Raw genomic sequence first — 25,381 nt, 5'->3', positions numbered from 1 at the left:
CTTTACACAGAAAAAATCTCGTATGTTCATGCGAGATGGGCCACATGAATCTTGATACGACGTGGGGATTAGAATGCACCACACCCGGGCTCGTATGTCTCTCGATTGTCGGGCTGGAAGTGTGTGCGTGCTCGTGCTGCGTCGAAGGCACTATACTAGCGGCTGAGAAGTTCAACATTTTGATTGGTTTGGACAAGATACGCGAGGTTCAATAACTGCTGCTGCTCCAATCAGCCAGTAAATCCAAATTGGTGGCTTTATCTTGTATTAATCCCGGCTTAGCTGTGGGCGCTTAAAGGGACAGTGCACAACTGAAGCGTTCAAATCAAGAAAACGAATGAAATGAAGCTTCTGTCCTCTACGAATACGAAGTGTGCATGAACGAACTGCGTTTATATATGCCGCAGTCTAGTGCCGTATATCAGGCCGATGTAATGACCAAAACACAGCCGTTATAGCCCAGCACCTCGTGTGTATACTTTATCACAAAAGCTGTCGCCTATGTGCTACCTACACGCATTAACTTCCATTGCACTGGCATCCTACTATGCCTCTTCGTGAAAGTCACAGATGCTCTTTGCTATGCAGCAGCAGCGGCCTCCGTTCAGAGTGATATGGTAACAGGTCAGAGGGGACGTTTCCGAGACGGAGCAGAGCCGGAGAACGAAATGCGAATCAGGCAAGCAAGACGACTTAGGTTTGAATTGAAAAGTCGAGAAAACCAGGACTGTAGAAGCTACAAAGCGAAATGAGTACGCTAGGAAACAGGATAAAAAGTTAGTGTTTGGCGATAACAAAAACATAAACAAGAAATGATGCGCAATGGGCAGGAAGTGGGAGGCGGGATGAGGAGCGTTAAGATGAGATAAGCAAGACGGAGCGGCCTGGCTAGGAAGGAGACCGCGGCGCGCGGCCGAAGCATGTCGGGAGGCGCGGGCAGAAGTGTTGGCCACCGTCGTCGTATCGCGCCGGGGAAGCCGCAATTTGGCGCCGGGCGTAAATCACGACAAGTTAAAGGAAATAAACAAGGAACGCGCCTCCAAGGAAGCGCTAGAAACGCGAAGGAGAGATGGGATGGCGAGTATCGAAAGAGGGTGGGTGAGGAGGAGACGGAGCAGCGGTGGAGAGGAAGATTGAGTGAGGCGAAGAGAGATAGCGCGCGGTGGGTTCATACATAGGCATACGTCGAAACCTCCTATAAGAAGGATGTGAAGAGGATGAGGAGGAAGGAGTTTGAAGTAGGAGAGCCGGAAAGGGCTGTATATATCAGACTTGTGGGTTTCCATGTTGTTTCGTTAGATTTCCCCTTCTTTTTGTTTTCCCGTTTCTACGCACTTTGACGCTACGTGATTAAAAACCTCAGCTAGCTCTTCTTGAAGCCGGCTAAACGGCTACAGTTAACCCCCATCCTCTGTGAGTTATTTCTTCTCCGCCCCTCTGCCTCTACGAAGTCTGTCGGCTATTCCCACAGAAAAAACGGAGAAAAAAAAAGATGATGGTTCTTTGCACTTTCTTTATCGTATTCAGTGTTTTCTGACGCGAGGATTGATTCAGAGGAATTGGCGGTTTGTGGTACAGACAAAGGGCTACCGCGTGCGCTTTCTTGTTCTTCTTTAAGCTGAACTTTTCCTGGCTATATCTTAGTCTACTGAGACCACGAACCGGGAGTATACGTTGCGGTGCACGAGTTGTCTGAAGCCGCACGTGATTATTTACCTCGAGAAGAAAGGAGACATCCTTTTGAAGATGGAAAAACCCGAGCGAAATGATTGTCTCACGATAACGGAATTTATAAGGCCCAAAATGAATTTGATTATAAATGAGGGTTCGGACGCAAGGTTGTCCATGGAGTGGTGGACGAAACAGGTACGGCATATTGACATGACCGGCCCGCGTGAAAGCTCTCCCAATCAGGGCACTAAGAAAGAGCCTCCGTTTTACGGCCGCTCATATAAACCCGATCGTCCGCCGGCTCATTTTTCTCACTCTTTTTGCATTCTCACCGGCGCCCCTGGACTCCTCGCGTCTCCTCCTCGGTATAGGGGGCCCGTCACCGCCGCGTCGCCATTACGAAACTCACTGCTGCTCTCAGAGCAACGCGGAGCAAAGAAGGGCGCCCGCCCGCCTCGCGTTCATCGGGAGGTGCGACGGAGGTCGTTACGGGCAACACTAAGTGACAGTTCCTGTCACCGAAGGGTCCCCTAAAGACGCTACATGTTGGCGTGCGTGTATGTTTATGTGCGCGCACATGTTTGTTCTTGCATGCGAGCTGTCCGTGCATATACAGGACCCGTCACCGTCTCCTCTTTTCTGCATCTCTTTGGCTGTTTACTTGATTTTCTTTCTGCATTTTTCCCCCGCGGTGCGTGTTCGTGTTACGCAAGGCGCGTTGCCCGAACGGGGCACACACGCCCATCCGAAGCGATGCCGACGTCTCGTCGTTTGGGAGCGGCGACGTGCACCCGCGCATCAGCAGCGGTGGATGCCTCGCGAGGCGCCGCTCAATCGAGCGGAACCGGAAACCAGCGCGTGAATACACGGCGAAACGCGTGCCGCGATTTTCCGTCGCCGGCTCACACGCGTGCCGCGACGCGCATGGCTGATCTGCATTCCCCAATGACCCCCCTCCCCCTTCGCTGCCATCTCCGCTTTGCTGTAGCGCCTAATAGCTTTGCTGTGCACATGGGATGCGTCTTCGTTTAGCCATTTGCTCTCTTCACCTTGTTCGGCATGTATGGCGTGTCATTTTGGCTACAATCAGCCACGCTGCGTTGTGCTGGCCTTGCCAGAGTAAGATATGTCCGAATCCCAAACGACTAGACTGGCTGTTATGCTTCGCCGCCCCGAAGTTATCTCAGCGAATGGAAATTTAGAAAAGAGTTGGGGTCCTCTTTGGTACAGATTTTACTGTTGGCTACTTCTACGCGAAGCGGAGGCAGCTCAGCTCGTTTGGTCGAAAAGCCGTCGCCGTACCCCACTTTCTGCGCGGATGTTGTCCGGAGTTGTCGGAAGTGTTCGAAACGTGGCAGGAAAAAATGGATGCCTGTAGTTCCTGATTGATAAGTGCTACGCAAAGTAATAATTGATTGATAAATGCTTAGTTATTCCTAAAGAGAGCTTGAACTCTTATTAAAGGTTTAATTTGTGGGCTTTTACGTAACCAGACCAACTTAGGCTATGAGGGACGTCGTAGACCAGAGTTCATAGTAATTTAGGCCACCTGGGGTCCTTTAGAAACGACAACTCATCACTGTGCCTACTTAATCTCCTCGCGAAATTCAATACCAGGTGATTTAAAATTAACGTTTAGCGAGACTTACATATGTGTCGTCCGAGTAGTCAAAACATCAGTGTATTTACATTCAGACGCTCATGCGGCCTCCTTGCTTTGAGTATAAGTATAAGAAGATAACTATGCTTTTTCCTGGCGTCTTATAACAACCGTCGGTGTTATAAAGTCCACTGTGGACCGCTTGATCATCAGCTTGAGGTCTCGAGAAGTGCGGCTCATTTCTGCGCTGCTGCCGCTTTCATGGAAGCAATGGCAAGAGCGAAATTGTCCGACCGGAAGTCGTTCCCGAGGAGTGCACTTCAGGCTTTGTATGGCAGCCTATACAGTACATAGCGGTGAATATCCTCCCCCGCATCTCATATCCCATCGCACCCAGCTCGCCTCATCGTCTCGTCACTGCAGCCGCCCGCCACTTTCCCGCGAATGGGAAACGCTCGCCATTCCACTGCGATAACGCTCGCCTCGCCACCAGGGGCCCGTCCTTACCGCGAGGCGACAAGAGGCCATCGGGAGCAAGACAAAGTATCTCATCGACGGCCACCAGAATAGGCTGCTGCACGGCCCCATGGACACGAGGGCGCGTACCCTCGTGAGACCGCCGCGTGACGGAGGGGGTCGCGGCGAAGAAATGCCCTTGCCGGCAGCTATATGGCTGCACAGCAGTGAAGCCACTGCGGCAGAGGCCGGTGGCAAACGACGCGGGCGCGCACAAAGAGAAGCCGAGCCATAGCCGAAGACAAAAGGCCAGGGCCAAACGCTAGATTGGAGTGGGGAAGCAGAAATATAGGTTGCGAAGGATAAAGAAATAAAAAAACAAAGGTCAGCACACAAACGAGAGAACAGAAAAGGGCTGAACGCGTGGTGAAAGGACATGGCCGTTTGTAGGTGTATGCGCATCTCTCGCAAAACACACAGACATAACAGCGGGACGCCTTTTGACCACAGCCCCAGATCTAGCGGCTCTCTGCGGCAGCACCTAACAAATGAAGCGGCGTACGCGAGACCCAGAGGGCGCGACACGGGAACAAGGCGAAGGAGGCGTCGTCGTGGTCGTAAGCGATTCCCCGGGAGACCGCGCTGAGTGTGTGCGTATGTGTGGAGCGCAAGAATACGACGACACCTCAGGGACCTCGTCGTGCTGCGGTCGCGAAACAAACAGATGGACCCGGAGGAGTCGTGGGGAGGCAGAGCAGTGCTCGCCCAAAGTTCACCCCCGCGAACTGGCTCGCTTGCTCGTCGGTTCGCTGGTCAGCAGCGAAGAAAAGAGACTGCGGGCAGGGAGAGCGTTCGGGGAAGCCTGGAACATTTATAAAAGCCACTGGAGGTCGGTCGTCGTGGCGCGAAAATGGGGCGATTAGGCGGCCACTGAGCCGAGACTTCTTTCGCCGCCGCGGCGCAGTGCTCGTTTCTTTTCTCTGCGTGGGCCGCTGCTGCCCTTGTTTGTCGCCGCCACTCGCGTGTGACGCTGCCGCTCCCAAAATGCCACGACTGCTGGTCGCGATGCCCTTCGCTTTTTAAGCTCTTTTCTTTTTTGTGTGTGTGTGTGTGCGCTCGTTGCTCTTCATATCTCGAGCGTGGCTGTATTGTGACGAAACTGCTTGGGTGACTGCGACAGCGATTTGCCACCGCGCTTCCGACCATTAAGCATAGCCCGCGTTTCAGTTTGGTACGTGTATGCTTCGAAGTCCTGTACGTGCGACGGAGGTTTCATGCATTAAGGGCCGAGTGTGATGCTCGTGGGAGGAAAAAAAAAAGAGTATACCTGGGGCCCCTAACTGTTCGTCTGCAAATAGCTAAGAGCTTGGAAAGGCAATTAGACTAGGATATTCGTTTTCTCTGTAAATTTTGCGTTCCGTGCCTTGAATGTCATCTTGGGGCTACTGCACTATGGAGAAAGCGGCCTTTTGACTCCTCTGTAATGACCGTCTCAGTTTCACTTTAAGCCAGTTAAAGAAGAACTGAGAATAAATTTAGGCTGGCCGGTATCGATAGATCACCGCGTCCCGAGACTGATTTCATAGAGCCATGCTATTCATAGAAGACGGAAGATGGCAAATAGTCAAAAATAAAACGCAGGCATACCACCACCACTGGCCGCTCTTGCAAACAAACACCAGTTACGTCAAGATAGTTTTTTTTTTTTTTTTTTTGTCACGAATCCGTGACGCTGAGCGCTCATCACTGATTCCTTTTAAGTCCTGGCTTCATGAGTTTGAATCGAGTGGCAGGTAAATATATTCCACCCTGAATCCTGTTTTCCCAGCAATAAATGTGTATTCAGGCACTGAATAAAGGTACACTCAGAACCGGGGAACAGATTTAGTCAACAACGAAAATTGAATAGCTGCCCGAAGTTTTTGTTCAAGATGACCTAACGCGATAAGGTTATAGCAAACAATAAACGATGCAAGCAAGCATATGAAGCGCGTCATTAGGCACCAGCATACGTTTCGAGTGGCAGCTCCGCTGGCCATGTGCTGCCGTCGTTGTTGGGTGCCCTCGGAAACGCCAACGGAGCTTGAAGCCGCAGTCGCCCGACCCCTGCGATTATAAAGCGGGACACTTCGCAGCCTGCTACCAAGACCCTCCGAGAAATGACCGGCGGCTTCCTTAAAACGCTCGCTCAAGGGATTGACTCCACCGCAATGCTCCGACTTGCGGGGAAGCATTCGCGGCGCGTTCGTCCGGAACAAACGCTTGAGCGAGGACGTCGTTGGCGGCGAAGGGCGCGGGACAGCGAGAGAAGGAGTAAGAAATGCTGAGCCCTCTCTCGCCGAAACCCCGCGAACGCAGCCTTGAGTCATCGCCTAGAGGGAGCGACCCTCCCTAAAGGCGACTGACAGCGGACAACAAGCGAGCAGGCAAGCTTTGCAAGGAAACCCAAGGGGGCAAGAGACGATATGTGACGCCAAAAGCACACCAAGTACGCACATACGAAACGACACGCAATACTCCGACCCGGCTCTCCCTCTGACGACCGCGCCATTTGTATTTGCTTACGGAATCGTTCGTCGTTGCCTTTGGGCCGCAACAACACACACGCAAACACTTTCTGTAGGGGCCCCGCGTCGGGGATCACGACGCCATGCTTTGCGTTCTCGTGTGCATCAATTTTTTTTCAGCCGTCTTCCTCAGTCGTTCTGACTTTTGTTTTTATTTATTTCGTTGGCGCCTATCCGCACCGCTGGCTTTTTCGCCTCTGTACTTTCACATCAGTTTCGCTCTGGTTCCGCTTGGGATCTCTATTTTATGATTTTTTTTTTCGCGACCGAATCCTGAGATTACCAAGCGGCTGCCCCCTGTCGGTCGGCAACGCGCGATGACATATGGTCCTCTCGGTCGGCGGCAGAATCGCTTGGCCGCCGCCGTCGCTGCCAAAACTCGGCAGATATCCATAAGCCAGGGTCTAAGGGGGCGCGCGTGCGTTATAAATATAAGGATCTATTCGGCGAGCGCCATCTAGAGGCAGACACACAAACCTCTGCCAGCTATATATCCCCCTTCGCCTCCTCCTCATGACTCGGCCTCAACTCACCTTCGGCCCCCTCTCATCCCTCGTCATCTCGCGGTTTTGCCGAAAATAGCACTATGCAGGTACCACCGCTGGGCGCCAACCCTCTCCAGCCCCTCTTGCCTTTCGCTGCCTGAGCCTACGCCCTGCCCAAGTGCGCTTTCCCAATGCGCATCTCGGTCAGAGCTAAGAGGCTTCAGGAAAGAGAAACAGAGGGGAGGGGTAGAGATTCATACACATCCAGCGTCCCGAAGAGAGCAGCGGTTTGTGCGAGTCGCGAAAGAGCAGCAGAATGCATATGAGGATGGGGGCGACCGGAGTCGGCCTTCTCATACTCCTCCCCACCGTTTTGCCCTCGTCGTGAGAACAAGGGGAGTGGTGCAAGGACATTTACATCTCGCAAAACATATCGGCATCGTAAAGCACGGACCTACGACTTCGAAGGGCGCCGCTGAACTGGAGAGAGATGTCGGGAGACAGGTTTTGGGCGAAAACAAATACGCCGGAATGCGGGTCGCATTGTTTCTTTGCTCTATTTTCGTTTCCTTGTCTTTTTGTAAAAACGCTTGTTTTTGCTTGGCCCCCCCCCCCCCCCCCCCCTATTTTTTTTTTATTTCCCCTGCCCATTGCCGCATACCCGTTGTTTTGAGTCGTCATTTTGTCTGATACCCAGCGGCACCGGGAGTTGAGAGAGGGGCCATCCGCATACATTCGAGAGAATAAAGGATCCTTGGGGAAGGTGTCTGGGGCGAGTAAACCGTTGTATATATACCCCTAGATGCGCCTGCCCGTACTTTAAGGAGTACAAAGGGAAGGCAAGAAAGGGAGAACGGTTAGAAGGAGGTGCGCTGGTCTCCCGATCCCGGGCTGAGTCTAGGCGAGCGGAATGGATGGCGGGTGCTCCGAACGCATATACGTCCTTTTCGGCTTGACGCCTGAACACCGCTCGCTCCCTTCCTCCACATTTGCTCTGCGTTGCGTGGGCAGCTTGCATGCGTCTTGTGCGACCGCGTGGGCTTTGTATTTATCGGGCTTTTCAGCTCGTATTTCTCCTTTCCTCGTCGTCCCAGCCGCCCCGAAGTCCGGACCTCGCGAATGCTCTTCGTCGTACTGAGTGTGTATGTGGTTTTCAGGGACCTGACGCGAGCGGTGCCTCAGAATGGGAGATAAACGATCGCAAAACTGCGACCTGAATGTCGAAGCGAGTTTATTCTCCTCGCGCCATAAAGTAACGCTGACCGGCGAATGCATGCATGACTTATACTTTTATTTTTGTTTGCATTCTCGACGTTGTTCTCTTTGATCTCGTCGTTGTTCTCACCGGCTTTCTCGCTGTTGTGGGAAATACTGCCTTCTTTGCGTTGCTGCTTTTTGTGAGAACGTCGTGTGGGGTAGCATTGTTTCATGTGCTGTGATGACACGATAGGTAGTGTTGCACTGGTGCGCACGGTTGCTGTCCGCTCATGTTCAGCTTATGTGCGCCCATTCTCAGCTTAGGCTCCAGACAAGCTTATATCGGCACTAGGTTTAACTTCAGGAGTAACCATTGACACCATGTCTACAGGCCGCACCCGTGGATCTCCCACGTTGCGGTGCGCGTCAGTGTTCGTGCCAAGTGTGGCAGGCACTCACTGAGCGTCCAAAATGTAGCGCTTTTGGTAACTGTGCAGTACACCGCGCATTGCTTTGCGGTCGGCTGCTCCTGTTACGCCTTTCGAATCACTAAATCAGGAGTTCCACGCATCCAAATGAGCGAAAAGACATATTATAGTTCAAAAAAAAAAAAAAAAAGGTAACTGTTCGCATGCCCCGACAGCAACGCTGGGTTAATTGGATGGACGTAGTCAGGGTGATTATTTAGACGGCATCACCTTTTCTCCCGATAGTGTATCCTAACGGTATATACGTAGCACGCCCGGTCCTAAGTGCGCTGCCCTCAGGCGATTACGCCTGAAATCATTCTTGGCAGTGTTTCCTGCGGTTGGTCTATTTCTGCTGTGAGTGGCGTCACTTTCTTCCAAAATTTCGGTTGCTTATTTTTTGTTTATTTATTTATTTATTATTATTATTATTATTATTATTTTTTTTTTTTTTCACTTCGTTTGGTAAACCCTGTTCTGCATGATATCCGGAGTGCACTAGTTTCGGTCTCCCTGGGTGGTCTTCTGTATCGATTAAGATGCACTTTAAGGCGACCGCGTCGTTAGCGGGCGTCCCCTTACCTTTCTGCGCGTGGACTAACTGGTGCGTAACCGCAGACCACGCCAGGCAGCAGGCCGGTTTTGTGTGGGGCCTGAAAAGCAACTACGCAATCGAAGTGTACGACGCGACGAGTCCTAAATCTTGCGTAACGCTTACGCCCTGTACCGGTTCTCTCGGGTTTGCCGTCCGGGGCTTTCAACGCGTCACTGTAAATCACGCGAGTGATGCCACGAGTGTGGTGCTCCTTCTTTTTCATTTCTTGTATATCTGTATAACGTTTTGTTTAGGCTCGTAGCCCTCCTTGGCAGTCCTTACTGCACAAGCGGAACGTTCCTTCGTGCATTCTCCGAGAACGTTGGAGCGCATGCGCCGGCCCGGGTGGTATGGGATCGCGTGCCTGCCTCCGATCGCGCCAGCGCTCGCGCAGCGTATGCAAATGAGGCGCAATCGCCCGGGTTCCTTTTGCCCAGAGTGCGCAAGTAGTAATTAGCTCCGCGAACGAGGACGCATTAAATTCATTAGCAGAATCATAATTCAGATGAAAGTAAAGCACTCGATGCTGGATGGAGAGTAAAGTGGAATAAAAAAAATGGAACAAACAAAATTCAGTGAGAACTTTAACCTCGTCTTTTGCGCGATTTCGGGACTCCTCTGAGGGATTTTTGTTTGCGCAAGCCCCTCAGCCGTTCTTTGAGCTCGAATCCCCTGCTTAATTTCTCTCTTTTTTTCCCCCTTTTTACAAATAAAAGTTCGTGCGAACGTTGCCAGGGGACGGCGTACGTAATTACGCTCCCAGAGTGCGAAATTCGGCACTTTTATGTGGTGCGCCGCGATGAGAAGTGTCTCGCAAGTTCGCGCTCCTTTTTTTAATCGAATCAGCTTGAATGATCGCTCCAGTTGCTTTGCTTATTATTCGGCGCGCTTCAACTCTTCGTCGCTGCTTGCGCGGTTTCTTCATTAGCCCGTACCGTGCTTTCCCTCATATTTATTTTTGTTTCCTCTTTCTACCCCCCTTTTTAATTCGAGGGAAAAGATGCGGCTCGAACCGCAGGAAAATCGCCGCGCCTTTTTTACCCGCTTTATTTTCTTTTCGTTCTTCGCTTTCTCCTTGTGCGGTCTGAGTGAGTCGTAAAAACACCTAAGGAAGATAAAAGCGCGAATTTAATGGTATGAGTATATACTTCTACCGAAAATACGCGTACACTAAACCTGCTGGACACCGCTTAATGGACGTTTCCTTTATTTTTTTATTTTTTTGGCTCTGCGAAGAAGAAAGGTGGTATATATACAGCCGCCCACTTTCGCGTTTGAATAGTTAGTTTCTCATTGTTTGGTCCACCTTGGAGCCACCTACTGTCGTGCCCTGTGGGCCACATCCGTTCAACCGCCTACCGAGCTTCCACGGGACGCCCTGACGACAGTCCTTGCTATGCAGTATTGCTTGTTTATTTTCTATATTTGCCATCTTCCATAACGTGCTAAATGAAACTATTCACAAACAAACGCATAGTGCTCCGTAAAGGCAGCGTTTTCATCGGGACCGTGTGCATGCAATCAGTTGTAGTGTACAGAACGAAGTAATTAATTAATTAATCAATGATTTGGCCCCACAGGCAAGTGCAAGAACACCACAATTAAGTTATATTCTGCATGCACAAGGTCGAACAAAAGTTAGTCTTTCTAATTGCTGCTCGCGTGTTACGTAATCTATCTTATGAAGCAAAGTGAACCGGCTGGCCCTGAAAGGAGTAAGCAGAGCGCACAGTGGCCTCGTGACCTATATTTACGCGTTTGCTATTAAAAATTACGTGGTATGGCATTGTGCAGGCAGCTGGAGATGGCCGACGCTGTTTCTCCTGGACGCACAGTGTTTCTTTATTTCTGCTAACTGCAGTGATTGCACTCATAACAAAGTATCGCGAGTTCCCTTTACTTATGTCCGCCCTTCCCCTTGCGCTTCTCTTTCCTTCCTTAAACTGGTTGAAACAGAGCGTCCTTATCGAGGTTAACATTCCTGACAGATAGGCATCTAAGATAGAGCTTTGAAATGAGGCACGCTTGGCTCTTTACACATCATCTATCTCAGGTGAATCAACCTTGTCCAGAAAAAAAGAAAAAAAAAGAGAGAAAAAGAAAAAAAAAAGAAAATTAACACAGCGTGCTTCTCGCGGGAATTTCTTTTTAGTCACGTTGTTTGGCTTCGTGGAGGAAAGTTGACGTGTATGCACGCTCTGTCGTTAGCGCGCAAGCCAACTTATTCTCGGAGTTTGCTCTGTTCTCTTCCTCTTAACGCGCAGCCAATTAGCGTTTATTTCGTTGTTTGCTGGCCCCGTTTGGCAAGATAACGCGTGTTTTTCTTGGGGACCGTTCTGTGCTACCTTCGCCATGTTTTCGCGTATTAACAGCCAGAGCTATTAGCGCCTCGCAGCGTACGGCGCAGTTAATCATTCCACAGAACTGCGTTGCATCCTGGTGTTAGTGCTCACGACGTCGTTATGTCCGGGTGTTAGTCGTGTATAAATTATATGGCAGCGTATTTTTCTCTGGCAATAATCGGTTGATTTAACTTTTTTTTGTTGTTGTTGTTGTTGTTGCAATATTTACGCTGCGATTTGGACCGAATTTTCAGTTAACATACGTAGATTCTAGCATGGAGAAGGCAGAAACGGAATTTCGAAGTGTTTGAATTTCGAAGGGGAATGCTGTTAAATTCCGCCGGTCAAAAACGAACAGTTCCTTATTTAGTACACAGTGGAATCGTTCGGTAGCAACACGAAACGTGGCGCGTTTTTTTTTTTTTATTCGTTTTTTTTTTTTTTTTTTTTTTTGTAATTGTAGATAACCCCGTCTCTCGCGACAACACTGCCTGCTTGCAGGATTGCACCGTCCATGCCCCATATAGACTGCCTTCAAACTAGCTCTTCGCGAGTCTTGGAAAGAAAGAGATGTCTTCCTCCTACACGCTGATAATCGGGATATGACGAGCACGTGCAGAAAGCGTGGTGCAAGTTAGCGTCGCCCTCCTAAATAGGCACGCTAATATGCATACGCCCAGACGGCGGTTAGAGGAATGCATGCACAAGCATTGCGGGCTGCGCGGTTTGCCGGGCGTGTGTTGCGGTGCCGCGCAATTTGGCGCGCACTTTCACCGGACACCTGCGCCATGCAAGCACCGCGGCGGTGTATACGCCCCACTGAATAACTAGCTCTCGGCCAGGGAACCTTCACCTCACCCGCGGCCTCTTCCTCCCACCCGTATCACTTGACCAAAGTGCCGAGTTGGCGGAATCGAGCGTGTCGTGCCGTGGAAGCTAAACTAATTTCCGTCCTTTCGGCGACCGCGGTGCTAGTGTGGACGCGGCCTGTACTCGCAGCGATGATAGTTCCGAGAAGCGGTGTTGTGTGGCGCATCCTGCGCGTGCGGGAACAGCTGGGCCACGCGGGTGGCACTTCCTGTTGGACGAGGGTTGAGACATCAACCGTCACTTCCTGAATCCGCAGTGTTGTGAACGGCGCTAGTGTTGGACGAATCTGCTCTTCTTATGAGTGCGCGGGTTGAATTTACTCGCTGTAAGTGGCATGCGTGACTTGATTTATGGGTATCGTTACAGAAACGCGCAGCCCTTTGAGAAAAAAAAAAAAAGGAGCTCTGCGTGTCGCCATATTGGACTATGGTTTTGCATGCTTTGGCAAGCGCAGCACGTTGCCCTGCTCGCTCACGAGCGCCCAGATAACGCGTTCCTTTTCTCTCGTAAAAATAAATGCTGGCGTCTGTACATCGGGTTAGGGCGACGTTAGCGCAGTATGTAAACTTATTTTGCGTGCAGACAGGATGGACACAAGCAATATACCTGGCGAAATCGTAGATCGATATTACGCCTGCTGTATACTCGAACTGTAGTTGGCCATTCCTTATATGTTTTGGAGCGCGTGGGTTTGGGCCTGCAGGGTACACGCGTCATGTCCTTATATCAGACGGGAGGCTACCTACTGCGAACTTATGGACTCCTAACCGGACTGGAAGATTTCGATGTATATGTACAATTCAAGAACATTGAAGAGGTAGCGGCTTTACATTAGGCGGATGGCTACTACGTACGGATTCACTACTTGTTTGGTTTCGTGAGAATACGACAATATTGTTCAATGAGAAGCGGCGGGAAAAAAAAAAATACCTTTAAGCAGACGCAGGACTGCAAGCTCAAAGGAATTTACTATCGGCTTAGAACCGGTCGTCGACCGATATTTTACAACTGTGTTATAACGGGCTCATCCCTATATAAATGCGCTATATAATTATAAATAACGGAAAGGTAGATAAGGAGAGAAACTCTACCAGTTTGTGTGTACGGCCGCAACACACTGCTGTCTGCATGTCGCATCTACTTTTTCATTGTTTCTTCATTGTCTGCACTTCTGAGCCGTCGCTCCGAGCCCGGACCATCGCGTTCTGTCTCCTTATCGTGCACGATCGGACAACGTAGCAGAAAATAAGTAGACAATAAAACCCTTTCTCGGCCCGCGCGTTTCCCAACGCCGCTGCAAGCGTTCGTTCAGCCGCCGCGCAGTTCGCGCGCGCTGTACCACGCGCGCACTCAGTGCAGCGGTGGCAGCGAGGCTGCTTGCGACGTAGAAGTCGCAGGCATAAACGAGCGATTAATCACGTTTTGCCGACGCGCGGACGCAACCTTGTCGCAACAGCGATGCCCCTTTGTTCTCGCTACGCCCGCGGCTCTCGCTGGTGCCGCTCAGGGAGCCGATGACGGAACGGGCGTGCAGTGATTTCTCACCCTCCGACTCGCCTGCTAGACTACTGGCAGGACTGTGTCTCCGACGCTACCACGCCCACACGGCGTTGTGGTGCGCTATACGTACGGAATCCCCGCGCGAAATGTCTGGCCCGCTGCGGGGCGAAACCCGCAGGCGGCTGTATTGCGCGTAAAACTAGACCGTCACTCGTTATGGAGGCGGCAGAGAAATATGCACTGATAACGGAGTCGATAGCTGCAGCCCCGAGTACCAAGTGCGCGCGGTTCTTTCGGTCGTTCGCTTTGCGCAATCGGCACACAAATTTTATCTTTTTTTTTTTTCGCGGGGAAACTCCTCTTTTGGGGCGAGTGCTTAATGAGACAAACACGTGAAAGAAGGAAAGAAAGTGGACACGGCGGGCATATCCGTCTGAAGCGTACGAACGTCTTTTTCTTGGTTTCTTCACTTGTGATCCGGCTAGCCCAGTAGCTGATTTTCTAAAACCGTGTTGCGTTAACTTACACTTAATTAGATGATTTTAGTTTATTATTTTTATAATCGGAAAATATGCTATAAACTGTGCCCGCCAAGGCTATGAGCTTGTTCCCTCAAATACTTCTGTTCTATTTCGAACCTCTTATTTTTAGGAATGTTCGGAAATGTTCGCACTGTTGGGACGCTAGCGCAGGCCAGGAATGAGTGACCGCGAGCCGTGAATCCCAAGCCAAGACTGATCTTTATTTTTCCTTCTGGCCGCTAGGCGCGTCCGTGATGCGCCATGTTTCATCGCGCGGCACGCGTATCCATCGGCGTAGCGCACGCATGTAGGTCGCTACAGCAGAAACACACTGTGTATGATAGCTACATATATATGAAGGCTTACACTTATACACACACTACCGTCGTCGACACAGAATCAAAAAAGTTTTTCAAGAACCAGAGAAAAACGCGGCGTCGAACATGTCCGGTTCTCATTGCAGCATTCGAGATTGCCGGGAGATTAGTCGTGTCAGTTTTTCTCACCTAACTGCGTACCCAGTACTCCAGCCATATCGGCGCTGCTGATTCGTACAACATACGCGAGGACGCGCACCTCGCTATCTTCGCTGGGTTCTCCAAACTGTCATCTCTTTTCCTCCCTCCCCCGAACATAAGCGGCGCCGCGCCCGCAGCAGAGGTATATGGCGTTGCTCTTTCAAGAGGCAAACAAACAAGAATCAGAGAATGCAGGTGGCGCGCGGAGGGACGCCCGGAGAGGACTGGCCATTGTAGATTCCTAATGAGCAGGGCTCTGGTCTCGCCTTCGCCTCCTCACGCTTCCCAATTATTCTGCGCCTAATTGAATACGGAATCACACTTGACGCTCTCAGTGCGCGCGCGTGTACGCGAGTCTCAAGACCCAAGGCGTGCATGGAGCGGGCTAATCTGCGTCCGCGCCCCGCTGCGTGCTCGGCATGTCTGATCAGCCTTATACAGGCAGGGACTGAGCAAAGAGAGACGCAACAACAGTTTGTTTGTTTAATTCCCGACTCATTTATTTACTCATGCTTCGCCTTTGTGCGGAGACCGCTTGGCGTCGACAGGTTCCCTTTTTTATTGGCCATAAAAAGAGGCACCCCTCGGCAAAGGAGCGCTGCGGCTCCCTAAGCTTGCCGCATGTTTATTGATGACTGTGTTGACTCACCGTGTGCATGGCCGCCGCTGGAAATTCGATTTCTTTGATGCCACTACGTTTTTCAATATCACCTTGACTAGGGGGCGCTTTGGAAAGACGAGCTAGTGTTGATTCAAGTGGCTGTTGAATGCGTTGATATGAAAGCCCCGTCTGGCTGTTCCAAGTAGCGAGTTATGATCAAAGGGACACGCTTGATAAAAAAAAAATGCATTCCCTGATGGCCGAGAGTCTGAAAATAAACAGGCTATATACATCTGCGAACTGAGCTTTCAATGAGCTGCACTTCGCGCTTTGGCTGTCTTTGGTGCGAATGTTAATAAGGCGGATGGCACTCTTATTTTATCTTTTTGTGTGTATAAATATATATTTTTCCCATATGCCTAAGCGTGTGTGTGTTCCTTTCCGCTTTCGTTATTCGGTGCATGCGGTTTGCGTCGCTTCTAATTCGGTTCCGAGCGGATGAATAACAAACACTGCATCGTGGTAATATAATTAGCTCCCAAACCACTCACCACAGTTGACTCTTCTCTTTTTTTTTTGTTTTTTAATTCTCTCGCAACTGCTGCTTGGTTGCTTTGATATCTTCCGTCCGAAATGAAGCCATGAATATTCAGACCGGCTCGGCAAAAGGCTATAGGTTGCGGCGAGTGTAAACGCAGCTTGGACAAGGAAATTATATCATCGGCATTGTAGCCTCAATCTGAATACTCAAGTGATTGTAGGACGAAGGGACATATTTTTCTTATTATTTTGTTGAAAGTTCTGACATCTATTTGCAGCTTAACTTGCACACCCAACGTAGTGAGGCTGCAGCGGCCTCTTCATTTTCGCTTTTTGCTTATGAACTTATGGCATTCACAACATTTAGGCGCTATTTTTACAGTGTTTCTGCTGACACTTGGTGTTCATTTTTTAGTTCTTGTTTGAAACTCAGCTATATGCTGGCGCTCTTTGCTCAGCGTCTGATCATCCCCTAGTGCTTTTTTTGCTGTCATTTCTTCCCTGAACTTCAGCTTGCGTAACGTCGGCAAACTTCACCGCACAACCGCATTCGTTATAAGCAATGCCGCCTCCGATCCTCCAGCTTGCTATACTAAAGTCATGGTGGAAGCAATCTGCGGCGCCACATTTCTGAGACGAGCCACAGAAAGGCGACTGCTCTTGAGTTTATTTGCTACAGTCTAGCGATTGTTGAGGCTCCCACGCCGTCGAATTTCACTATAGATTTCAAGTGTTTAAATTTGTGTGGTAATAAGTATCACTCACTCACTCACTCACTCACTCACTCACTCACTCACTCACTCACTCACTCACTCACTCACTCACTCACTCACTCACTCACTCACTCACTCACTCACTCACTCACTCACTCACTCACTCACTCACTCACTCACTCACTCACTCTTTCTCTTTACTTTGCCCGCTGTATAGTAGTAGCTGTCAGGCCTATTTGTCCTGACGGCGCTGTCGTGTTAATTGTGTTAATTGTACGACACAGCTTGCGCCTGCTGTCTTTCGCGAACGGCAAAAAGCAGCAGCGACAGCGCCTCGCTGCTCGAGCTTGTTTTAATTAATAAAGCCGGGGAGCCGAGCGGACACCGCCCCCGCCTTTTCTTCGGCGACACACTCTTCGCTCTGTTCCTTTTTGTGTAATTTCCTTCCCTCCTCCCTAGTCGTCTCGCGCACAATTTGTCCTCTTCCTCCTTCCCGAAGCTTCCCTCCCCCGCATCCCGACGTCTGCTGCTGTTGGGCCTGGGGGCATTTCGCTGTCTGGAAAGGAAGCAAGGAGCGCGCCAAATTGAATGCGGAATACAGGCGCCTCTGCTCGTGCTTGCTCCTCCGTTCTTGATGCTTTGTCGTCGACAGCCAGCCCTCCACGCCCCTCCCGCTAATCTCGCACGCTCGCTTGGCGCTTTGTTCCACCCCCTGCGCGAAACAGCTGTGATTGTTTTGTCTACGCCCCGGAAGGCTGTCACACGCGCCTCACGCCATTCGTCGTCTGGCCGGGGACACCGTCACAGGCCGTGTGTCGGCTGTTGTGAGACAAGAAAGCTGCCACGTAGCGGTGAATTACACGCGGTATGGGTCGCATTGGGATAAAAAAATGAAATATGGCAAAAAGGCACGCTTTCCTCGGTGACGCGACGACGGGTCCTTGTTTGGTACCTGTGGCGCAGTTTACACAGCAAGTTTAGAAGAGGGGGGAGTAAAGGTCTGCGATTAGGTTTGATTTTCATTCTCTCCCTCAGTGCCGTTTCTAAAACTCCTTGGAAGAGGCTTTAGAGTACGGGAATACGTCAACAATAGCGATGACAATGCGACTGAGTCCAAGAAAAGGGAGCTGCAGCAAACTCGACGCAAGCTGCCTCTCTGCATTTGAGGCAAGACACAGAAAAGGTCGAGGTTTTCCAACCGTACGCAAGGGTTTTATTTTTTTCGTTTTTTTTTTTCTTCTTTATAATGGCAACTGGAAGTAAGATCACATCCCTGGACTAAAACACATCCGCAAACTGGGGAGGAAACAGTCTTCGTGCGCGAATTACCGACTGTCATTAAAGAAAAAAATTATATTAGTACGAAGCAGTGCCGTTTTGGTAGCTGGGTCTTCGATATGACCAACAGTCGCATGCACGGCGGTCATCCATGCCAGTTGAAAATAATATTCACTACCCAAGCCTTGCAGTCTTCCAATCCGTGTAAGCGTCACTTGCGCAGTCATGGACCGACACAGATGACTGTAACTATCACTATTAGTGTTCGTCATCCGCCGCACCCGTATTTGCGGCTGTATAGCGGTCAAGAAACAGTAACTGCGACCCGGCGAGAGGCAATGAGTGCCGCGAGACCATCAGCCCTCCCAATTTAATAGCGTCCCGTGGCTCAGCACCTGCCCCGTACCAAATCACGACTTCACCTCTCGACCTCGCCAGTGAGACCGACCGCCTCCCCGTAATCCTGGTCCGATATATTCTCCTTTGGGCCATTGTCTTCTTTCATAATTTCTTTTGTCCCCCACTCGATCCACGACGTTGTCTTCGGAGCGCAGATAAGAAATGAAGAAGACTACCGCGTCGACGTTTCTTTATTTTTATTTTCACCTCTCATCGTGGTTCCGACGTGCACGAGAATAGTCGACTAATATTGCGGTCCCGTGTAACGAGCGGTTCGGGGGCTCAACAAAGAAAAAGCAGCCCGACTTCTTTAGTGCACAAACACGCGCATCTGTGTCTGGGCGACCTGGGCCAGCAGCCTGCGTTTGAGCGCGCCGGTTTGGGCGGTGGTTGACGGCAAGGCATAACGGGAAGCCCCGTACTGAACTGCTGACGGAGGCACAGCTCATTGCTGCAGCTTTGCTGGCGTTATGACGTCGTCTTTATATATCTTTTTTTTTTTTTTTTTCGTGCGAAACCTGCGCTCGCGCGCTGTCCGCGTTACGATGGGCGCGCAGTAAAGACAGTGAGCAAGGGAGCGGGTCGCCCGGCACACACCCTTGTTGCCGTAGCCCGCCGCCGCGCATTATAAAGGATTCTTAACGATGCCCGAAGGTCCCGCGCCGTTTAACCCCGACGGCCACGGCGGTGTACACGCGCAGGGTCAGCGGAGGTCACAAGGTGAACGCGAGAGAAGCCGTATATATGCACGCGCACTCGACATGGAGCTTGCGCGCAGGCGACGTCCACCACTCTCCCGAAATAGCCACGCAGTACATCGCTGCCACCCAACGCCAGAAGGAAGCGTGCACGCTTGCCGAGCAGCTCGGCCGAACGCACGCGGCAGCTGATAGCGGCTTGGCTAGGCTTGGCCCGGCCCTCCCCTGTAATCTTCGGGCGCGAGACAGCGCGCGCAGGATACTGCTCCTCGGACGAGATGCTTACACCCTGGCCAAACTGAAGAAAAGAGGAAAGATGAGCTAAAGAAAATCGTGGAAGAGCCGCCCGCGACCAGTCTGGCGGCTGCTCCACGGCACCTATACACAGGCGGTTGCATGACACAAGACGTCGGGATCAATTAAGTGCACGCGGTCGGTCGCACTGCGCTGAGCAGAACCGTTAGACATGTACCCGACCTCATGGCTTTGCGACGATGTTTCTTTAGCAGTTCCTTTTGCGTGAAGGGAGACAAACGGATGACTAAAGCGCTTTACCTTTCTGCTCTGTCGACCGTAGGAGAACTCTTTTCTTATTATTACTATTGAGCCGTCTTTGTTGTCGAGCGGAGTGCCCTTGTATAGTATTCAGGCTATGCGGTGTCCAGCCTAAATACGAATTATGTCTACGACCTATCGATCTTTACGAGTTATCCTTCATGTTAGTCAACTGCAAAGACCTGTCCTTATTTACTAGTTGTCATTTGCCTGTTGTTAAAGGGATCGCAATCCTTGCCGTGCTTCTGTAAATGGCGTCGCAGCTTCTGTAATGTGGCGCTCCTCTCCTTTTCTTTCTTTTGACGCAGACGCCTGCGGTCTTTCGGACGTGGCGCACATCGAAAGCCTGCAGGAGAAGTCCCAGTGCGCGCTCGAAGAGTACTGCCGGACGCAGTACCCGAACCAGCCGACGCGGTTCGGCAAACTGCTGCTGCGGCTACCCAGTTTACGGACAGTCAGCTCGCAGGTCATCGAGCAGCTCTTCTTCGTGCGCCTGGTGGGCAAGACACCCATCGAGACGCTGATCCGCGACATGTTGCTGTCCGGCAGCTCGTTCAACTGGCCCTACATGCCTCTCCAGTGACCTCCGTCGGGGGTCCACGCCACGCTGGACCCCTGGGCATCGTCTCTGCTGCCCACCGCGGCGCCCCTCTGGCAGCCTCTGGCCACCGGCCCCGCCACCAGCCCTCTGGCAGCCGAAACTGCGGCTGACGTGCTCGGCGCGCCTCAGGACCCGTTCCGCAGGAACGGCAAGCAGCTGTGACCTGCTCCTGCTCGCCCAGACACCCGGTGGTGCGCCGCCGCCGCTGCTCCAACGTCTCGTGGGGTAGTGCGGTGCTGCGCGTCTGAAGGAGTGCGGTTGTGTCGTGCGACGGCTTTCTTCTGGTCGGCCCCTTGAGGTTCTTCGGCATCCTGGTCCTCAAAGTTATGCCGATGGTCCTGGCCTGCTCAGCGAAGGCGTCGAACTCCGGGCGGTGTTTTCTTACCCGCCACTCCTGAGTGGGATGCCTGCAGACTCTGCGGCGTATTGTCGAGGGTTGTGAATAGGAAGCGAGGCAGCTTGGATACAAAATCACAGATCCCACATGACAGGAAGCGCTCACGCGAAAGCTGCAGGGCATGGCAGACATGTCAAAGTAAGAGAAATACAAGCCGTTGAAAAGGAATCGCATATCGCACAGGGTAGGCGACAGTAGCTTCCTTGCAGCTGTTTAAGCATTGGTTTTCCAGCGTGCGGTCTTCCTCCAAGAGGTGAGCAGTGCATGGACAAGACCTGGCAGAAAAGGCCCACAGGCAATGTTCTCGGGCATTCATCTCTTGCTGTACATCGTAGCGGGAGAATCCTTGACGTTGGCTGTTGTCGGGCTTTCACGCATTTGGCAGCACTTCGCCCTGGGGGACTTGTGATCAGCACTGAATAAGAAATCGAACTGCAAACAGATGTGCTCGTTACATTGTGCCCAAATCCTGACGTCCGAACCCGAGCGCAGCAACTTCGATGAAAGTGCGGAAGCTTTTGCCGACCGATCAGCAAGGTACAGAATGCCGACAACCGAACGCAGTGTCGCCTTTCACATCTTCTTCCAGACCACCGGTGAAATCAGCGCAGAAGTGGCTCCAGTTGATGTCGATTTCCGGTGACCGAGAACAGCCAACAGGAGCCATACAGTCACAGTGGACAGCATCAAACTAACTTGAGCTTGTGAGCGCGCGTACACATGACGCCGAAGATCGAGTATACAGCTCAACGGTTTGGACCGCAGTTCTCGCGAGCCGCAGAGAACAATCATGGTGTGCAGTGTGCTTGGACGGTGCATTTTTTTTTTTTTTTGTAAATACGTTTGTGACTGACTGACAAGCGGGCCCAGAAAACGCAGTGAGCGGGACATTGTTGCCAAGTGGGGCAGATGAAAGCAGGAGACCCTTTTCAGTGTACAGATGATGCATACATACTCGCCCTCCTTATTCCCAGAGTAATCTGTCGAGAGTACCGCTACTGTTTCGCCCATTGCCCGCTGAATCACTTTCGGATCATCGCTTCAATACAACTCCGCGAATCGCTTGATAGACCATCGTAGACCTTTGAAATGGTAACTTAGGAAGTCGTCTTCAAATGCTCGGCTTGCCATGAGTGTCGAAGGATTAAGTTTATGGGTGCCAAATTTACGCGTAAACCGCTCGTGCGAAGGCCAAACCCTCATCATCTCATTTGCTCATTCTCTCGGAGCTGACGGCACGTCACACTGGAACTCTCTTGAGGCTTCTTATTCAATTCTTTGCCAGCTAGTCTGTGCTTCACTTTTTTTCTGACCGTGCGAAAAATGCCAGAAGCATTCAAACCGCTGCGAAAGTCTTCGGGGCAAAAAAAAAAAAAGTAAAGAATCGGGTAACATACTGTAATTCACCGTGTTTATTTCGACAATCCCGTTCAGTTGATTTTCCTGTGATATAGTCATAATCTCGAAGTTATATGCATTGGTTTCCGAGCTGGTTAATAAAAAAAAAAGCACTGTTTGACTTTAAAGTCGTGCGATCCAATGTGACGTCCAGTGATATCTCAAAATGCATGTTTACATAAATTTTCGGCGCCGCATCTCATTTTCTGAGTTTCGGTGTAACGTACGTAGCTATAGTGTTGCTGCCAAACGATACAGGTGTTGCCGAAAATCAGTAATGTCAAAGTGGAAAAGAGTGAAGGTCAGCTGGAACTCATGCCTCCCTTTAAATCTATTTTAATTCAGTCCTTTCGCGTCCGTTGTGAAGATGGGAAATGAGGACGCCACGATTTTTTTTTTTTTTTTTTTATAGGAGCACTCTTACGATGGGTATTAGTTCTAACATTCCTTTTTGGCAAACGTTTTTGTCAGAATATCCGGAATCGAAGGCGCTTGCGTACTGCCTGTGAGTTCTAGCCTATTCGGCATTCGCGAAATGAGCGCATAGAGGAAATAAGAAGTCTATTTCCGTTCTGAAGTCAGAACTCTTATATGGCTTCTTTTCCTGCAAATTAATTAATGATGATTTTTTTTTCATTAGTTAGGGACACACGGGTAAAATGAATAAGTCCTGTATAAGATGCACGTTGATGCTGCACGCGGACGCGTCAAAATTGGGGCAGTAAGCAGGCTCGTGTTAGGTAACATTTTACCAAGGTCGTTAAGTTGACGTTTTCTTCACTTCAAGCGTTCCACGTTTTCAGGCGTTCGCTTCACAACTACCGTTATTTTCTCTGCGCGGGCATTGATCGCTTGCGTCCCTTCGTGCTGTGCAAGCCCTCTGCAGTCGGTGATCTCGGCGGCCTTCAACACCATTGGTTTCTGTATAGTTATTGCTCATTTTACGCCATCTCATACGGAAACAGCCAAATTGAGCGAGGTGAACACAACACGATGAGGAACACTCAACAAACACAACTGAACTCGTGCGTGTGTGTATTCAATTATGTGTGCGTGTGTGTGAACGTTGTACACATTGTGGTATTTTATCAGTGTCGATACAGCATCTTTGTCCCTCCTGTGTCTTTTCGCTTCTGCTTCGTGAATTCCTGGCATTTTTTAGGCTTAAACAAAACAAAATGTAACAAAGTCGTTCTCCCTTAGCGCTGTTCTGACCGGCCGCTTAGGAACTTTAGCGCAGGGCAATTATTAGATGCACTTAAAACGCTGTATTCACAGATTAGATGTATTCGTCCCATGCTCAAGTGGCAAGAAAAGGAGCTGACTGAACAAAGGGTTTGGCTTTAAACAGCATTCCTCTAAAAATGGAATGGAAGACAAAATAAAGTGTCAGCTTCAGCAAGTTCTTCGTAGCTTACCAAGAAGGCATGTTTGGAGGCGGCTACTGCTGCCAAGGATGATTATGACGACGACAATAAGGCGGACTCCGTGTCTGGTGTGTGCTATTATGTGTAGCCGGTCAGCACAGCGCTTTGGTCGATGGACAGACGTTCTAGCCATCCAAAGCCAGCCGAAGCCTCATCATTGCGCACCTGTCCTTTCGATTCACACGCACCGCCGGACTGTGGCGCCGTTCATGTGTTGTTGGTACGCTTTGTACGATCTGCGAATTATCTTTTTCTCCGAATAAGCGGCCATATGTGACGGCAGACGTGTTCTGCGAGCTGTGAACAGAATGTGTTTTTAAAATGAAGGACACCGAGTGATTGCAGAGGTCCGGTTTTAGTCAACTTGAGACAAAGGGGAAACAGTTCCGCTCGATGGTCGTGTATAGGTGCGACAAAAAAAAAAAAAAAAAAGGTAAAAAATGCTGTTAGGAGTTTGGTATTAACGTCGTTGATGCGAAAAAAAGAAAGTGTTTAATTAATTTCGACAAAGATTGGCATTCAGAGTTTAGGTCCATGCGCATATCTTTCTTCAGCCACTAAGACCAACCTGTTATTGATGATAGTTTTTTGTGTTTGTTTTAGTATTATGTTTTTGCAAGACATTTTATTGAACCGGTGTACATGCTCTTGGACGGTGATTTCTTATCTGCCTAAAATACAATCTTCTCAGTCATTTCAAGAAAACAAATTGTTAGGTACGCTCGGCCGCGAATCAGAATTGTTCAAGACTAGACCTTTATTTTTGGCTCATCAGCCTGCGTGTCAGGGACTGTTAATAGTCCATCTTGGGCTCATAGAAGCTCAAGTTTAATTTTATGAAATTTCGGAGAAAAATGTATTGGCCCTCATGACGCCATTGAATGGTAAAAAAAAAAAAATAATAAGATTAAGATAAAGCGAGGCCGTTACTTTATGGTTCAGAACGGCTCTCATCCATCGCTCTGTGCTGGGATGGATATATTCATGAAATACCATTCTACGGAATCCCACCGGTGTCTGTATTTTAATTTTTTTTTTTTTTGTAACCGATAACACGAACTTACGTTCGAGGTTAAAAATAAAATTAAGCTCAGCGAATGGCCACGCTGTCTATCAAGATGCACAGCGAAGATGGCGTTAAGTTAAGCTGCGAAAAGCAGTGATAGTGCAATCTGGGGGGATTTTATTGTTTACGTGTTTCCTGTAAAGTTAAGCGCCTTTAAATTGGTCACAGCACTTTACCGACGCCGCGCTGCGGAAGGAAAGTTAATCACGCTGAAGTGAACGGAAACGTTTCCCCTATGTCCAGGTTGTCATTTTATGCGTGCGCGGGTGGCTGTTTTCAGCTGGGAAGTCGGCCCACTCACGCAGGCCCACCTATTCGTTATTACAGCGCAGTGGAGAGGAGTGATACTGATCACAATAAAGTGCAATTTTTTTTTCTCGAATTGGCTCGTTGTGTCATTCTATGATTGCGTCATCCATGGTTTCGCGCGTTCTCAACTTTCGCATACTGCGTATGATGCAGTTAACTCAACCAGGAGGCGAGCATCGGCATCCCCGGTATACACACCTCATTCAAGTTTGCATAACTTTCCATTTCAATCATGACTTCAATTTCCCTCAGGTTGGACACCCGAAGTCTTCTCATGTTTCAACATCTTCCCAACGTAAGTAAGCATAGTTAAGACGAGCGCACGAATATTGACCGACCTACGTGTGGTGTGTGCGAGTTTTTAGCGCGAACCGAGGATTCAGTAGTAAGCACTAGCTGCCTGTCGTCCACCTGAAAAGAAAAGAAAGTGAAAGAAAGTTGATAGAAAGATGGATAGTTACGATTAAAACCAAAATGAATGTTATCACTTTAGGCTCAGTCTACAGGATGTAGAGGCTTTACTACTGTTTAATTCTTCCAGACGGAGTTGAACGCCTTTTAGTGGCCACTGAGTTCCTTTCATTCGTAGCGTCACCGTACCATCTATTGG

General features: G+C 50.0%; 1 protein-coding gene across 2 annotated transcripts in view; it reads left to right on the top strand.

The window, feature by feature from the left end:
- The window catches only part of svp (COUP transcription factor 2), a 147,792-nt gene extending 123,354 nt beyond the window's left edge, over positions 1-24,438 (top strand). For both annotated transcript variants that reach the window (XM_084594165.1, XM_084594166.1), the window contains one exon: positions 19,882-24,438. In XM_084594165.1, coding sequence (XP_084450291.1) covers positions 19,882-20,156 — 275 coding nt within the window. In that variant the 3' untranslated portion in view covers positions 20,157-24,438. The remainder of the gene's footprint in view (positions 1-19,881) is intronic.
- The last annotated feature ends 943 nt before the right edge of the window (positions 24,439-25,381 follow it).

This window comes from Amblyomma maculatum, chromosome 2 (assembly GCF_055883805.1).
Source record: "Amblyomma maculatum isolate TAMU_Amacu chromosome 2, ASM5588380v1, whole genome shotgun sequence".
NCBI classification, from domain to species: Eukaryota; Metazoa; Arthropoda; class Arachnida; order Ixodida; family Ixodidae; genus Amblyomma; species Amblyomma maculatum.
Note: the sequence above shows the minus strand (reverse complement) of the source record. Positions and strands in the feature narration are given on the sequence as shown.